The sequence below is a fragment of the Coffea eugenioides genome, chromosome 4 (assembly GCF_003713205.1).
Source record: "Coffea eugenioides isolate CCC68of chromosome 4, Ceug_1.0, whole genome shotgun sequence".
Lineage (NCBI taxonomy): Eukaryota > Viridiplantae > Streptophyta > Magnoliopsida > Gentianales > Rubiaceae > Coffea > Coffea eugenioides.
The window spans coordinates 43653155-43669360 of NC_040038.1; the positions used below are offsets into that span (position 1 = coordinate 43653155).

The window sequence follows — 16206 nt, forward strand, 5'->3', positions numbered from 1 at the left end:
TGAATTGATAGTTGAATGTGCTACTCACAATGCTCCTGGGAAAGCAATGTCTGACGATGACCCAACGAACAGAGATGAGAGCTTTGGGGAAAAAGTTGGGGAGAGAAATAGATTGGCAAAGCCAGATGTGAAGAGAACCCTTTTTAATAAGTCTGCTTCTCGTGTAGTCCCATGTCATGAAGATATCTCAGAAGCTACCGTGGTTGTTAGTAATGAAACGGGGATAATCTTGAGGAACCGGAAGGACTGTGAGGATCTATCATTAATTCGTAAGCAACTTGTTCAGATTGAAAACCAGCAGTCCAATTTGCTAGATCTCCTCCAGGTACTTGTTGTGTCCCTGCCAACCACATTTTTTCGTCTATCTGTCATCTTGTTTTTTGATTTGTGACAGGAATGACCTCTCTATTATTTCAATTTGAATATCACCTACAGAATAGACATTTCACGTTTAACTCTCGCATAAAGGGATGCTTGCCGAACAGGTGGAATATAGCTAATTTTCTATGATTGGTCCACCAGTGAAATAAGGATACAAAACTGTGACTGATCCTCTTGGGGCCTCCAGCTCAATTGTATATGACAAATTTTTTTTTTTTTATTCTTTAGGTTTCTATGTTTCTGAAAAGAGGCTACCTAGTTGAAGCTGCGGCATTCGATGCTAAGAATTGCAAAAACCTGTTTTACTTTGAGCACAAAACTTGAAACATAGGCATTTCCCTGTATTTGTATGACCTCTGGATGTGATGCAGAAGGCTTCGTTATTAGCAATATAAAGAGTCATGGGAGCACTGGATCAAAATCTATTTGAATTTCTATATCATTTGCACTCTTGATGGTGTTTGAGTTAAATGTTTTGTTTGTTTATTTTATCTATTTTATTGACCTTTCTTACATGGTGAGTAGGAACTGGATGTTTAATTACTATTCCTGTTCACTTTTAATTCAGAAATTTATGGGGAGCTCACAGAGTGGTATGCGATCACTGGAGACACGGGTTCGTGGCCTAGAGCTTGCATTGGATGAGATCTCCTTGGACCTTGCTGTTTCAACCGGAAGGATGTCGAATGCTGCTTCTGCTGGAGGCCTGTGTTGCAAACTACCTGGTGCAGAATATTTGAGCTCAAAGCTCTGGAAGAGAACAGAAAGTCGGCGTGCTACCCCAATGTTCACTTCTTCTAGTGCAACTACAGCAGCAGCATCGATGCTGAGAGTAGCTAATAAAAGTGAAGATTCTGAAGTATTTAAACTGGATAATAGGAGATCTCGATACCAAGGTGGTCATGGGATTATAATGAACCCCCTGGCTGAAATCCCTATCGACTCCAATAGAAGTATTCCCGGAGTTTCCTCCAATAGAATACTAGAGAATGCTCATGTTGTGGTGTGAAGTAGTATTGGCTTATACACCACTGGCAGAGTTATCAGCAGGTATCTTGATTAGAATTTCATGCTTACAATTACTATAGGTTTTGAAGATTTGATAGCATAGTTTCCACAAGATTCTAGGATGTTATTCCACCGTAAAATTCTGTACACAATAGGATTCACCATCAGGTCGTGCCTTGCATGGGATTCGTAGTCTTGACTCGGGGAAGGCCATTATGATGCATGGTTGGTTTCGTAACTCTTCCGGGTTAGTTAAAGACCGTCCACAGAGATGAGAATTAACACAGTTAGGGACCATTTAACCTCTGATAAGCGGTTTAGTAAATTTCAACTGGGCCTTTGATCTCTCGCACCAGCATCTTCATCTTGGTTAATAATAATAAATAAGCACTTATTTTGTTTGCTGGTTTGGACATTTTTTTTAGGATAACAAATTAATATTACAGACGGAATGAATTTTGAAGGTAAGAAATCTCTGACAATCTGTTTTCGGTTTATTGTAAAAGGTTCTCCTTCTTTCTCCAGGACTGTGTGAAACTGAAAGGTTGAGTTTCTTGCTCCAAAAACAAAAGATATTCGTGGATTACTACTCTACTGTTCTTGATGCTTCGGTTGCTGCGAGTATGAAACAGACATTAGTCTAGTAGTATCAGCTCTGGAAGGACTTCTCTTTTTGACGGAGCATATGAATATTTGGGCTTCCGTTTCCTTTTAAAACTGGATTCTACCGCGAGAAGAGAAGGGGGAGGAACCGAAACCTGTGCTCAGATTGCCCAAAGACAATGAAGAAGAAGAGTTTATAGTTATTAATTTGTAAGATTATTATTGTGTACATACGCGTTTTCAGGAGATGCAAAAAGAGATACTTGAATTATAAATTCCATTTTATAACCAAAAAAAAAGGCCAAAGTAAATGAATAATTAGTGTGTAATGATTTTCCTTCATAATTGCATAGTTCCATTCTATTGGAGGAAGTTTACTTAATAGAATTTTATTCCTAACTAAAATATGACAGTCAATATTATCGGAAAATCTCCAAAAGTTATTTAGGCATAAATCATTAAATTACCAAATGATATTGGTGATTCTTTCGATCAATCTTTTATTTTATTTTTTTGTCATTTTTTTCCCTTTTTCTTTGCTTCTTCACAATTGGCGCCCATTTCTTCCGTGTAAAATTTTGTTTTCCAATTCATGTGTACTCTCTGAATTATCCAACCAAAACTTTGTCCACCTTTGGACATATCTTTTAGAATCAGCAACATCACGGAAAAGAAAAACAAATTATGATTATACCAATGTATCTACGTTATTTCCAAAACTGTATTTGGATATGCATCCACTAATACAGTGATATGCAACTTGTTTAATCTAATATTATGTTACAAGTAAATTAACCTTCCAAATCAATTTTGCATTATAGCTAGCGGATCCCGTTCCACTATTTTTGTCGGTGAAAAAGGTGATACATGATTGGTGATGAGAGCACATTGAAGTATGACGAGAAATGATTATTATTATTTGTCCTAACCCTGCTTCTTCTGAGCATGGTATGGTGTGTGTATCATTATAGATTGCCAACCGACACTACATTGCAGATAGAGGAGCCGTTCATCTTTGCTTCTCTTTTTTTTTTTTGAAAAAAAAAAATAGTTCTTTTGGTGCATTTTTTAGCTTGTAACAAAATAATATATTAGATGGACACCAAACTACTAGAAGAAGATTGCACTTGATAAAAAGTGGCTTCCGCGCATGTTAGCCAAGACACCTAACAGACTGGAATATTCCACTCGCTAAGAAGAGGCTTCTCTGCATTCTGCAATTCTCAAAACAAAGTATAGAGAACAACTGATGGCACCACAACGTTAAATCTGATCGGCCGACTTGATGCTGCTCAGATCTCGACCATCATTCTTGGGAAAAAAAAAAAGATGAAATTTGGTGAGGAATGACCAGATCCCGCTTGCCATGAGATTTGGGTGGTGCGAGGGGAAATGTAGTGTACATTAATTGATTCTGTATGTACCCGGGTTACAAAATGACCAAAAAGAATATGCGTGCAGACAATGCTGAAGAAACTCTCTCAGAAATGGGCACATGGGTCCACTTAACAGCCCCAAAACTGCTTCGAGATCTTCGTAAGAAAGAAATGCCCGTGCCCTGGAGCAAATTCTTCGTAAGAAAGAATTTAGTGTTCCCCTCCGAAAAGACGAAAGAGCAAAGCTGGATAAGTTCGAATCCCGGCCAACAATTTAAGAACAGTTTCCCCATTACAAAAATAAATTCAGCAACCGGATCGTTTTCCGCGACCACGGACAAAGAGAGATCCAAATCCCTAATGAACTATCAAAGACGAGCACAACACCTAGAAACTATCACAAGACGACTCAAGAACGCTGATATACAAACAGCAAGTTCCTCTATTCATTGGATCAAAAAGTATCAGACAATATATTACCGCTCTGAGGCCTTCAGTTTGCCCAATTCCAGAACAGGCCACTAGTCATTAATCCGCAAGGAGTTGATCAATGCAAAGTCGAAGAAAGTATCTCTAACAACATGAGGAGACCATGCTTAGCAATATTATTGATTGTCTAATGAGGTCACAGTGTAACAAGAGAATAGTAAGTCTTAACTGTCTCGTCAAAATTTAGTGTATCCGCCCACAAATTAGCAGTTGATCAAAACTCTTAAGAACTTCAGTAACATTCATTCTGGCTTCTGATCCTTAGCACCCTCGTTCTCAATTTTCTGGCAAAAGATGGAATTACATCAGGCAGCTCTTACTCAAAAACATCAATGCAAAAACGCTATGGAAGTCAACAAATGAATGCTAAATCAAACAGTAGTGCATGTCAAATTGTTAGAAAGAACGGGTAAAAAAGGCAAGTCCATATTAAGAAGCCAACGAAAGTAAATAGAGTAGCTTCCAATACAGAATAAATCACGCTAGTGTACAGAAAGGTCAAACACGGATGAATATTCACACACGATAACCCACCTACTAAATGGCTCACCCACTAAAATCAGATATGATCCTCAGGCAAACTAGTTTCATTTGACAATTTCAAAGGACAATAAGTATAACATTTATGCGGAAATCCAAAAACAGCATCTCTGTTCTTGCTGAATAAGTGCGTGCTCTTATGAGTATTGTTTTACTGAACTCACGAGCAACCAGCTTTTCTCATCTCAAAACCTACCTTCAACAAATGGCAGAGGATACCTTGTCAAAAATGAGCTTAAGGGCCTCTTCTCACTTGCTTAAAATTAAATTTTACTTGCATCTTCTGAAGATATGTGTTATTAGAAGGTACTGTTGTTTAGTTTTGAATTCGGCCATTATATTAATCTGAGTTGATTTAGAGAAACGGCCCTCAAGGTGCTTTTCTTTTGGCTTTAGAAACTTTCCGAACATGAACATTTTGTTTTTCCAAAAAACTTTTTCTGATATAGCACAGCTTTTACAAAAGCTTAAGCAAATTAAACGCCCAAAGTCCCCGGGATGTCTATTTCCTCAACAGGCAAACCAAATGGCATGATTATTTCGTTTTCTAAATGTGAATGTCAATCATCAGATGCAAATACATCAACCTCAGGATGACCGTCAAATAAAATGAAACATATTTGAGTATTGGAAATGATAAAGATCCTTAATGACGTAAAGAAAGGTAGAGCATCAAAGAAAAAAAAGGGTTTTGGGACAGCTAGTGTTATTAAGATGAGTATAATAGTTTTAAAACATCAGGAAAGCCAGAGATAACGTAAAACTGCGAGAGGAAGAGTATATGAATCTCGACAAATTTGAGTAATCCAGTGGAACCATTCTTGGAGTAATACAAATTGGATTCATTAAATACAACTATGAGAGGAAAAAAAACCCATTAACTAAGTAGAAGAGATTCAACAATGGCAAATGTGATGTGATATGTTCCAACAATTGTTTAATCAATTAAGACTTATGTAAGTGAAAAAGGAGAATGCTAGAAAGAGCACATGCAATCAGAATCAGTCAAATTAATTCACTTACTCTTCAAGATTATTAAGGGAAAAAAAAAGGCGAATCATTTCTCAAAAAAGGCGAACCATTCTTGGTAGTATTTAATTGTTACAAATAGGGTTCGTAATATTTACTATAAAAGAAAGAGGGTTTTTTTTTAGAGAGGGGGGGGGGGGGGTGGCGCGGGGAGAGGGGAAGAGGCATGAAGTTGGGATGGGTAGTGGGGTACCGATTGGGCAGAATGCCAAGAGAGGCCACGGTAGACGTTGACGGAGAAAGTAGCGGCTAGGTATAGGGTAGTAACTCCTAGTCCTGCCGTGAACGCCTTGAACCCCCAGTCACCTACTTTGCTCACTATTCCCCCCGCCATCTTTTATTTTTGTTTTGGTTGATGATCTCTCCTCCTTCCTTTTGCCTGTCTGCAGTCTGCACCACCACCACCACCAGATTCTTCCTTCCTTCGCCGCTCCTGCCTCCACTGAAAGGGGACACTTAAATAGTAGCAGCAGGAGTACAGTATAATCTGCTTGCTAGACCCAGCCACCTCACCTCTCGTGCAAACCAGATATTGACTCTTTTTTTTTTTTGGGATAATTTCAGAAACGGAGGTTTCTGACAGTCTCACTCTCCTCTCCTGTGGTTTCAAAAATATCACAAACCTCCCCTGAGATTTAGGATTTTGTAACAAAATCAGCCCATGATGTCAAAAGTGAACATAAAAAAGTGTTTTCAGAAAAAAGAGGGAATTTTGTTTTCATAAATGCCCCTGAGGTAAGTGTACAAGTTATATTAGTGAAATAATAAAAACTAATAAAAATAAAAAAATAAATTAGAAAAAAGAGATAATTTCAGATACAATATGTTATTCATCAATAATACTATATCAAAAGCTATTACTAGACGGTTATTTGTTCCAATTGCATATTAAATTAACCATTAGTGCTTTATGAGAGTGCATTAAATATTTAGTAGAGAGGTAGTTTATTTCAATAAGTAACATGTATATAAATACTTAGTGAATGTACAATCTGGTTGAAATAATGTACACCGTGTTATCAATCAAGTACGATTCATAGAAATTGTTAAACATGCAGTTATTTGTTCACATGCATGTTGCAATTAGTCATCGTAGCAATATGCATAGTGCAATGGTATGTATATATTTGGAATGATTATTGGTGTTTTGACCCACTCGTGCATTTCCTTACAAGCTGCAGTGGGTATGTAATTTTATCTATATGACTAATACTAATTTGCCTATAAACACCTTACACGGGGTGATATATGAGATACAATCAGTTTACAAATATATACATTATGTTAGATGTTAGTTACTTGACTGTGTATATCTATAAAAGGTAGTGTAATGGTACACATAAATTTGGAATGGTTAGGCGTTAAAAAAATATATATTATGTTAGGTGTTAGTTATTTGACTATGTATACATGTAAAAAGGAGATTAGATATAGTGTAGAAAAAAGTAATTACGTGAGTTGGAATGTATTTGTTCTGATAATCACGAAATATTAGTTGACTTGTGAGGGTATTTAAGTCTTTTTTGCCATGATAACGTAAGAAATGGGACCTAAATCTGGCAGGGAAGGTTTGTGATTTTTTGAAACCACAAGGGAGGAGAGTGAGACTGTCAAAAACCTCATGGGAGGTATCTGAAATTATCCCTTTTTTTTTTTTAAACCGCTGGTTGAAATATTGAGTAATTTACCCTGCTCGTCCGCAAATGGGTCAATGCCCAATGGGGGCAGTTTCAAGTGTAAATTAGGGGGCTAGGGTTAACTTAGGATACTTGGGTCATCATCATGTTCTGTAGCAGTTTAATAAGTTAGATTTAGCCTACACTACACACAACATTGGTCCCATTTGATAGTTTTTTAGGTATTTGGCTAAAATTTTCCTCCAATTTACTGTAAAAGTTTTTAAAAAAATTTTTGAAGTATGTACTTTTTGAATATTTTGAAGTGTATAGTTTAAAAATTTTGAAAATTTTTTTGAGATTATTGTAGTTAAAATTTTTAAAAAACTCATAGCCGACAAACTTGACAAAAAAAAAATCAAGTGCCAAACATGGCCAATGGACGTACTCACAATATTAACCAATCAGCCAAAATCAACGATCATGCCCCTTTTAACAGTTTCCCCAAATTTGTGTAAAAATAAAGTACTAATACGTAGCATACCATAGCATTATCATGGGCTGCAAACTAGCCAAAATGACTCCAATTCCAGTTTTAGGCTAATCGACTCGAATTCAACTTAATTTTATCAAGTTCAAACTTCAAACCAAACCCACTGTTTCACTACTACTCGCTCCCAGATACCATGCATTTATTCAAAAGAACCCAATCCACAAACACAAGGTGAAAGTGAAACACCCCCTTTCCGCAAAAGTAATTTTGGAGCTGTGGCAAATAAAAGGGGAAAAAGAAAATAATAAAAACGAGATATAATAAACGATAGTAGTACTACAATAGTGAGTAATATATCATATACTACTAGTACGAGTTATCCATAAATTATTTTCAATAAAAAAAAAAAAAATTCAAAACCCGTTTCTTGATCAAAAGAGATTTGCCCACATGTCAGACCAACCAGGGAGAATTTGATAGATTGCACGATACCGGCTGGTTTCTTCTTCTCCCTCTCGCTCAATGTCTTTAAGCTTAAAATCCAATCAACCACGGAACTGAGTGTTTCACAGCTACCATTTGCTCTCCGACAGAGATATAAGCTGCCAGCAAGAGGAGAGCTACAAAGTCAATCATCACATAGATAGCAAGAGGAGAGCTGCAGCGGGTTCAGCAAAGAAAGATAGATAGCAGAAGGATGAAGTGAAGACTAAAAGACTCGGGTGGTGGCATGCTACTCTAACATTTCCACGAACCAAAAATGACAATCATCACGAAGTGCTATTCACAGGCAAAATGCTAAAGCTCTTTAGAGAATCAAAAAGCCCAATGATATACAATTGCATTCTTGTAAGTACCACTAGCTCCATCTCTTTGCGTCACACTTCCATTTTTAGTCCACACCAAAAGTACGTCGCTTGCTCAAAAAGGCAAAGTTTTACAGATCTCATTGCCACTTTTATCCATTCAAGCCACAGAATAAAATGCTAATGCCAGAGGTCCCATAATCATCAACCCATTCAAAAGTTCCAAGGACAAGTACGGTAGAAATTCCTACCGTTAAACAAAGAAAGTTTATCCATGCAAGACAATGCTGAAACAAAGGAAATGAAGTTCAGGAACATGCAAATCACAGGTAGCCTAGTCACTTAGAGATAATAAGGAGCTGGCACCACAAACTTTAACTTGCTTCAGTAGTTTCCAGCCAAATACTCTTTAGAAAGGCTAAAATCGGAAACTCATGCACAAACTTCCACATTTCTTGTACTTCTGAAAACAAGATTAATCCCCGAAAAGTGAATTTAAAAACAGCACCCGTGAAGTACTACTATAAGTGAAGAGGTCAGTGCTATTCAGTTGCAGGCAGATTGCCCAACAGCAGCCAATAATTTTCTCCTAAATCTTAATAATCATCCTATAGGTCTGTTTCCTGGATGGTCATAGAGTTTGATGAGTGGAAGAGCCAAAACAATTGAGAACATGCTACAATTTATAAAGACTGTCAAAAGAGAAGTATAGACATGGTTCTTTGAAAACAATAAACCATGATTACCATAATTCACTGAGAATACTGGATCAAATACCTTGTGCTTGAGTTAAAATAGTAATCTCAAACATAAAATTATCTCAATACTTCAGTTCTTGTAAGTTCAATGAATAGTTTAAAGTTTTTAAAACCCCAAGTTCATGATATCAACTTAACCCATAGGGAAAGGAAAAGATCCTGAAAACATAGGGCGGGGTGATTCAGTTAATAATACTAACTAAAAAGTTCAGGCACTTATTAATTCTATCAAAGCCAACACAAACTGAATTAAAGGTGGACTAGAACCAACAATTACGTGAAGATCTGCACTTTAACTGGTTCAAATGGTTAAAATGACAAATTGCGTTTTTCATTTCTTAGGGACAAACATTTTAATGCACTTCAAGCTAATAAGAGTACATCTTGTCAGAAAACTTTGATCTCTAGCTGGCCACAAACTACATAGTTGATAGTAAATAGAAGAAACCAAGCCACCTCAACTGTCTAATAACCACCATGTAGAAGAAAAAGTTTTTCAACCCAAATGGTTAAACAGATCTTCAAATGCAACAATCAGTCAACAAAATGAACAGAGGCAACAGATGAAGAAAAGGGAGGAAATTCAGTTGCTTCAACACCCCCCCCCCCCCCAACACAAACAAAAAAAGGCAAAAGCAAGTGCCATGCAGGTCTGGTGTCAGGAAAGCAGAAAAATGAATATATGCTTATGCCACAAAAATAAAGGAAACTTCTCAATAGCGATTGTTAAGAAAAAGTTTGTTGTCTAAATTCCGAAATACCAGGATTAATGCATGAATTGACAATTGGTAATCAAAAGTGATTTACGAGAAGAGTTTTTTAAGATAACAGTCAGTTGTTGCAAGGAAAAATTAATAGTGGACTGCATACCACTCCAAAAAATTGTCAGAAATCATACAGGAAACCCTGCCTTTAACGCAATGGGACTCGTGCGCCTGAATTTCAAATAAATCAAAAACATGGAAATAAGAGATACAATTTCCAGCTGATAAGCACCAATGATGTAGAATCACCAAGTCAAGTAGAGATGCTTTAAAATTACACCATGCAGCCTTATGTCTGAGAACAAAAGAAACTGAATCATGCATTGCTACAGATATGCCAAATACGCATATGCTGTAGCCAACAAAAAAAACCAACCTGATGAGCAATGTGTGCTAAGCGCCCACAATGTCGAGAGGATTCTGTTACTAAGTTTGACTTCTCCTGCTCCACAGGATCACTTTCTTCCCCCAAAGTTCGCCTCTTAGAAGTATCACTTTCAAAAGAAACAACCCCATTGGATTTGCTCAAAGAATCTCTCTTTCGCTTCCTTTGGAATGTATACTTGATTATTCTTTCATGGATAGGTTGATTACCAACCCTATCCGCTACAGTAGGTTCATTTGGCTCATATATCGGCAATGTAATATTTGAGTTTTGAAGATCTGTTTCACCCTCTGTAGCCACCGAACTCCCGGCAGAATCCTTAAGGACCAAATTTTCTGTACCTTCATTTTCATTCACGGGTCTATGAACAGCAGCAGAGTTACCAAGCTCAATATCATTTTCAGAAGTTTCAGCACAATCCTCCTCTAACCCTGGTTCAGCTCCATCTGAAGATAATCTTGACACCATCTTGGATTTATTTTCCTCAAAATGAACATCACTTCTCACAGAAATCAGATGAGTTGCCGCACAAGAAACATCAGGAGCTTGATTAGGTCTACGAAGTTGATCAGGAAAACTTCCGGATGAGGTAATCGTCCTTTTCCTATATCTAGTAGCTCTCTTCTTCTTGACACAAAAAATTGGGGTGGGGTTCCATCTACCAAGTTGGCTATCTGCCTCTACTTTCTTCTCAACATTACTCAAATTTCCTAAGCTACAGTTAGGTACTGAAAAGATTTGTTTACCACCTAAATCTTCTAGAGTAGAGATATCATCTTTCCTTTTATGTACTTTCCCAGAAAGCATATTCGAAAGGTTTCCTTCTGACGCACGTATTCTCTGAGTGCACCCATTTCTGTACAGCTCAGGCTCTTTGCTTCTCAAAATGATAGAGGGCAAATCTGGACATCCAAGGTATAAATTCCCCACATAAGGTACACCAGAATAGAATTTAAAACTCTCATTTTTCTGAAACTCATGCATGCTTCTCAATTCAGCAGCTGCAACATGTCCGAGATCTGATTGATTGGGAGGGAGTGCATTAGACTGGGAATAGTGGGCTTCATTCTCTTCAGATATTCCTTTTTGTGCCACAGCATGCTGATCATCCAGGAGCTTCTCTTTACTGTTTCTGACCCTCTCCAATTCAGTGTTCACTTCTCTCAGTTCCTCTCTGAGATCTTTAACAATATCCTCAGCTTCTTGGAGTTGAGCTTCAAGTTCATCAATCTTTTTCTGTTGACTCAGTGACGTCAACTCTGCATCAGAAATCTACAAAGGGGGCTAAAATGTAAAACCAAAGACAACAACGTATACATTTTCATTAAAATAGATGAATTTAAAAGTGACTCTTGCAATCTAATCTTATTGCTGATTTTGCCACAAGTAGGAAAAAGAAAATATGGAATGAAAAGCATGTACTTGTCAAACAATCTACACTAACTTCATCCAGAAGAATCAGACCCAAAAAGTCAAGCACATCAGTAATAACTTATCTAAACTTTATGGTGGCTCTACTTTGACTAACAGCACTAAAGTTGCTATTGCCTGAAGCCAATATCAATGTTCAATTTTGTAATGCAAGGTAAAAAGATATTCTTAAAAAAAAATTTGAGGCAGAATAGGCATTCCAATAGTGAATTCTCAACACAATTGAGAATTATTAATGCTTCTTTGTGGGGTAGATCCCCTGATTAGCCCACAAGAAGCCTGCTCTTTTAGGTAGGAATACCACTCCCACTTGATGATTTGATTATATGGATATCTACATATGTCCTGCACTTGAATGTCCAAGAAAAGAAATTACAGCATATCCATTTCATCCAACACCATATAGCCTCAAAGCTTTTCAAGTTTGTTTGAAATTAACTAGGCAATAGCTGCCGGGTTAAACCTGAAATTCCCAATCGGTCAGAAGCTCCACAATAATAGGTGGCATCCAAATTCAAGGTTCCCATTTAAACACCAGGAGAACCAATGAAAGGAATTGGTTTCTTGAGCCTCATCACATGCTATATACTATACAAAGTGACATCCAATTTCAGTATTTTTCCCTCCTAGTAAACTAGTCACCTTCAGCAAGGAGGGAACTGATATGATCCACGGGAAAGCATCAAAGGAAACTGACAGTAAGTCAAGAAATTCAATTTCTGAGGCACTTAAAAAGAAAAAGAGACAGCGAGTGAGATGAAACTAAATTCTGAAAGGAATGGTCCAGAAAGAATGTACATGGATCAATCTTTGCAATCTAGAAGGAAAGACAGTATTTTTCCCTTCATCATCACTGGCAAAATGATCTAGAAATCAAAAATCATCCAGAAAACGAACAAAATCGAAGCACCAAAAGAAAAAAAAAAAGAAAAAGAATCCATCATCTGCTTGAGGCGCAGCTGATGAAAATATTCAGAGGAAAAACCTTAGAATCCATCATCTGCTTGAGGCGCAGGAGCATCCGCAAGGCCTCCTCTTTGGCCATCTGAAGCTCCCGCTGAAACCGCTGCGCCTTTCTTTCGGACGCCATTATTCTGGCAGCGGCCTCCTTCGCCGTGTTCAGTATGATATCCGCATATGCCTTCTTCAAAGCCCTCAGTTTCTACATAATAAAATCAATTGAATCAAAAGAACAAAGATTCCATTTTGAGGCTAAAAGCCAAGAAAAAAACATAAGTAACTAAAAAAAAAAAAAAAGAAGAAGCCCGTCTTGAAAGGGGAAAAACGGTTAAAGAATCAGTTGAGATAGGTAGTTGGTGGGGGTTTGGAAGTGGGGCAAGTGCTTGTGGTGGTGGGGGTGGTCGAGGGGCGTGAAAGCGGTGATGTTGATTAGTATTAGCATTACCTCATCGGCAGCCATTGGGGAAGAAGAATCCTTAAAAGCAGCGAAGCGAGTGGTTAGTTGTGCGTTTTGGGTTCTTCAGACCAAAGTGAAGAGGGTGGGAGGAAGCCAGGAAGGGCGTCCGGGTAGGAGCAGTAAGCCAGTAACTGCTGCTACCTCTTTGTAGTAGCTGTCCTGTCCGTGTCTGTCTGTTATGAATTATGCGGCCTTTTTTTTTTTTTTTTTCTTCCTTCCTTAGTGTTGAAACTTGTTTGACGCAACTGCCCTTGCATAGCGCCTTCAATTACTTGTTAACTTCTTCTTGTTCAGCCCCTCCCGCCCGCCCTTCCCTTCGGCTTCCCGATGGTCTTTGGGCTTTTCAGGTTTCCCGCGCCAACCAAAACCCATCCCCACCCCCTTCCCAAATAAAAACAAAAACAAAAAATATTAGTACTTTTCAGTTACGTTTCACAATGAATCGTAGACCCGTTTGACAAGTAAGTTTTTTGAATGTTTGTCTAAAACTTTACTGTAACTTACTGTAGAAATTTTTTAACAAATTTTTGAAGTGTGTTTTTTTTAATATTTTAAAGTGTATAGTTTAAAATTTTTGAGAAGTTTCTTAAGGTTACTGTAACTAAAGTTTTTAAAAAACTTGTAGCAGGCAAACTTGACAAAAAACTTGTCTGCCAAACAAGGCCTCATCAAATTTGTATTAGTACTTCTCAAAAATATTTACGCGTTAGGGTATAACGAGCATTCGATCTCTCTCAACCTTTGCTAATTTTCATAAGTTTACAAGTAAATTTTCCTATACAATGGCTAATTACATTGCCAAAGGAATAAACATACAACTAAATGAGAGCTTAATGAGTCATATAGCTCTCTTGCTTTGATCAAAGCTAACCTAATGGCTATGCCTTCTTCTTCCAATTGATGAATTAAGACTAATTTGCTATGTTGAACGTGTTGTGACTAGATAAAAAGTGACTAGATGAAAAGTGACTAGATTGTTTGAAAATTTACTTATTTTTCGGGGTGCTTTTGAAATTTTTTTACTATAACAGTGTATATGAAAACCTTTTACTGTAAATATTTTTTGTGATGTGTAGGGGGGTTTTTAGAATATATTTTGAAATACCTTTAAAAATTAAAAAAAATTTAAAGTACATTTTAAAAATTAACACTGCTACCCACAACCACCGCCCACCACTACCACCACCCCTTTCCTCTTTCTTTCTTCTCCCCCTCTCTCTTCCTGTTTCTTCTTCTCCTTCCCTCTTTTCCATCTCCCTCTTCTTCCCTCTTTCTCCTCCCATTCCCTTTCCCGCCACCCTTCACTCCCTCTCGATCTGGCTTTGATTAGTTCACGACCTTCTTGTTACGATCTGGTTGAGGCTAGATCGAATGAAGGAGAATGGAAGGGAAGGAGAAGGGGAGAAGGAAGAGGGGAAAAGAGAAAAGGGGTGGTAGCAGTGGTGCGTGGGGGTGGTGGTGGTGGTGATAGATGGAAAATGTTGTAAATTTTTTTTTTATTTTTTGTATATTTGTGAGTTATTTTTTATATATTGTATGAATAAGATACATTTATTTGTGCATTACTATAACATTATATTTGAAAAACTAGATTTTGAAAAATAGACTAATCCAAATGGAGCCTTAGTGCTTAACTACACACTCAAATTAATATGGTCTTATTTTCAATTGATTCAGTCAGCAAATAAACGTATGTAACTAATTGAGTCCAACATCCAGTTGATTCGCGAGAGGGGCCTAAATTCACCCTCTCCAATACCAGGATTTTTCTTCTCACCGGTATTTGCAATTTGGAAGCATTCTTGGATCCCCTTCTTTGTGTTACGCTCCCAACCTATTAAGGTAATCAAATGGTACAAATTACCATATTTTTTCCCATCAACAAGATAGTCTTGCCACATGTGATTTTCAAAACTCCACTTGCAATCGAAAAGTGATAGCTCTCGGAGTCAAACTAGCTTTAAAATATTATATTCCGTCATAACTTTGGCACATAAGACACACTACCCAAATAACGAATATCTCTATTTAGCATTTTGATTTTCATTACTCCAACACCTTTGATTTCACAAGTAGATCCATCACCGAAAGATGCAAAACCTAACTTCTTTCTTTGGAGAGTATTAAAATAATCTAACGCGGAGCAAACATGTGAAACATATCCAGAATATAAAATCCAACCATCACGGGAAAAAATATTATTACCTTTAGAGATTGTGAGAATATTTCCATTTGATACATATTTAGCAATATCATCATGCTCCTTCTCATCATTTTTCTTTCGATGAGGGCAATATTTTCTGATATGACCAAACTCATAACAATCAAAACACTGGACTCCATCATTTCTTTTGACCTTTGAACCATTTACCTTAGATTTATCACCAAATTTTTTTCCTCTTTTATTCTTATCTCGAACAATTAACGTAATTTTTTGTGTCATATCCTGATTTGTCTTCTTTTGTTTTATGATCTAACAAAGATGACTGCACATTCTTGAACTCTAAAGTATTCTTCCCGTACAATAGGGTCGTCATAACACTTTTGTAAGAATCAGATGCTGAGGTAAGAAGTAAAAGAGTCTTATCTTCTTCCTCAATTTCTATGCCAATTTTTTGGAGTTGATCCAAAATTTTGTTGAACGTATTTATGTGATACATGAGGCTACCATCCTCCTCCATCTTTAACTTATAAAGTTGCTGCTTCAAATGCAATTTATTGGATACACTTTTGTTCAGATAAAGCTTTTTCAATTTTTTTCAAATGTCTGCTACAGAATCTTTCTCGTCTATTACATTGTTTATGATGTTGTCCGCAACATAGAGTCGAATTGTGCTGGCATACCTTTCGTCCAACTCTTCAGACTCATTATCCTTCATTCTCTTTGGCTTCTTATTTTTACCATTTAACACTTTTGCCAAATCCTGTTGAATTGTAACATCCTTCACTATTCTTTTGCCAAAAAGTGAAACTTGTAATTCCATTAAACTTGTAAGTCTATCATCGTATGCTTGGTCTATCAGGTTGTTTGAGTTAATATACTCTATAAAGTCTCTAACAATCCACTCTTTTTTTTTCTCTTCCATCTTAATTCTTCTCATTTGAGGATC

The 16206-nt window shown here is 37.1% G+C and overlaps 2 protein-coding genes and 1 long non-coding RNA gene across 4 annotated transcripts in view; 1 reads left to right on the forward strand and 2 right to left on the reverse strand.

Moving 5' to 3' along the window:
* LOC113768206 (TORTIFOLIA1-like protein 3) overlaps positions 1-2320 on the forward strand; it is a 4030-nt gene extending 1710 nt beyond the window's left edge. The window contains exons 3-5 of one of the 2 annotated variants that reach the window (XM_027312473.1): positions 1-325; positions 950-1431; positions 1896-2320. The exon at positions 1-325 is cut by the window's left edge and continues 205 nt beyond it. In XM_027312473.1, the coding sequence (XP_027168274.1) occupies positions 1-325; positions 950-1390 (766 nt within the window). In that variant the 3' untranslated portion in view covers positions 1391-1431; positions 1896-2320. The remainder of the gene's footprint in view (positions 326-949; positions 1432-1895) is intronic. The other variant, XM_027312472.1, reaches the window with a different exon arrangement.
* A 1053-nt stretch (positions 2321-3373) lies between these two features.
* LOC113768265 lies at positions 3374-5917 on the reverse strand. Its single transcript, XR_003468065.1, has 2 exons — positions 5620-5917; positions 3374-4141 (listed from the first exon to the last, which is right to left on the reverse strand). It is a non-coding gene; the product is annotated as an uncharacterized LOC113768265 (long non-coding RNA).
* Positions 5918-7827: 1910 nt separating this feature from the next.
* Positions 7828-13199, reverse strand: LOC113768357. The gene is made up of 4 exons (XM_027312684.1): positions 13085-13199; positions 12665-12841; positions 10240-11520; positions 7828-8137 (listed from the first exon to the last, which is right to left on the reverse strand). The coding sequence occupies exons 1-4, from the start codon at positions 13097-13099 to the stop codon at positions 8108-8110; spliced, it is 1503 nt and encodes a 500-aa protein (XP_027168485.1). The 5' UTR covers positions 13100-13199; the 3' UTR covers positions 7828-8107.
* Positions 13200-16206: the final 3007 nt, after the last annotated feature.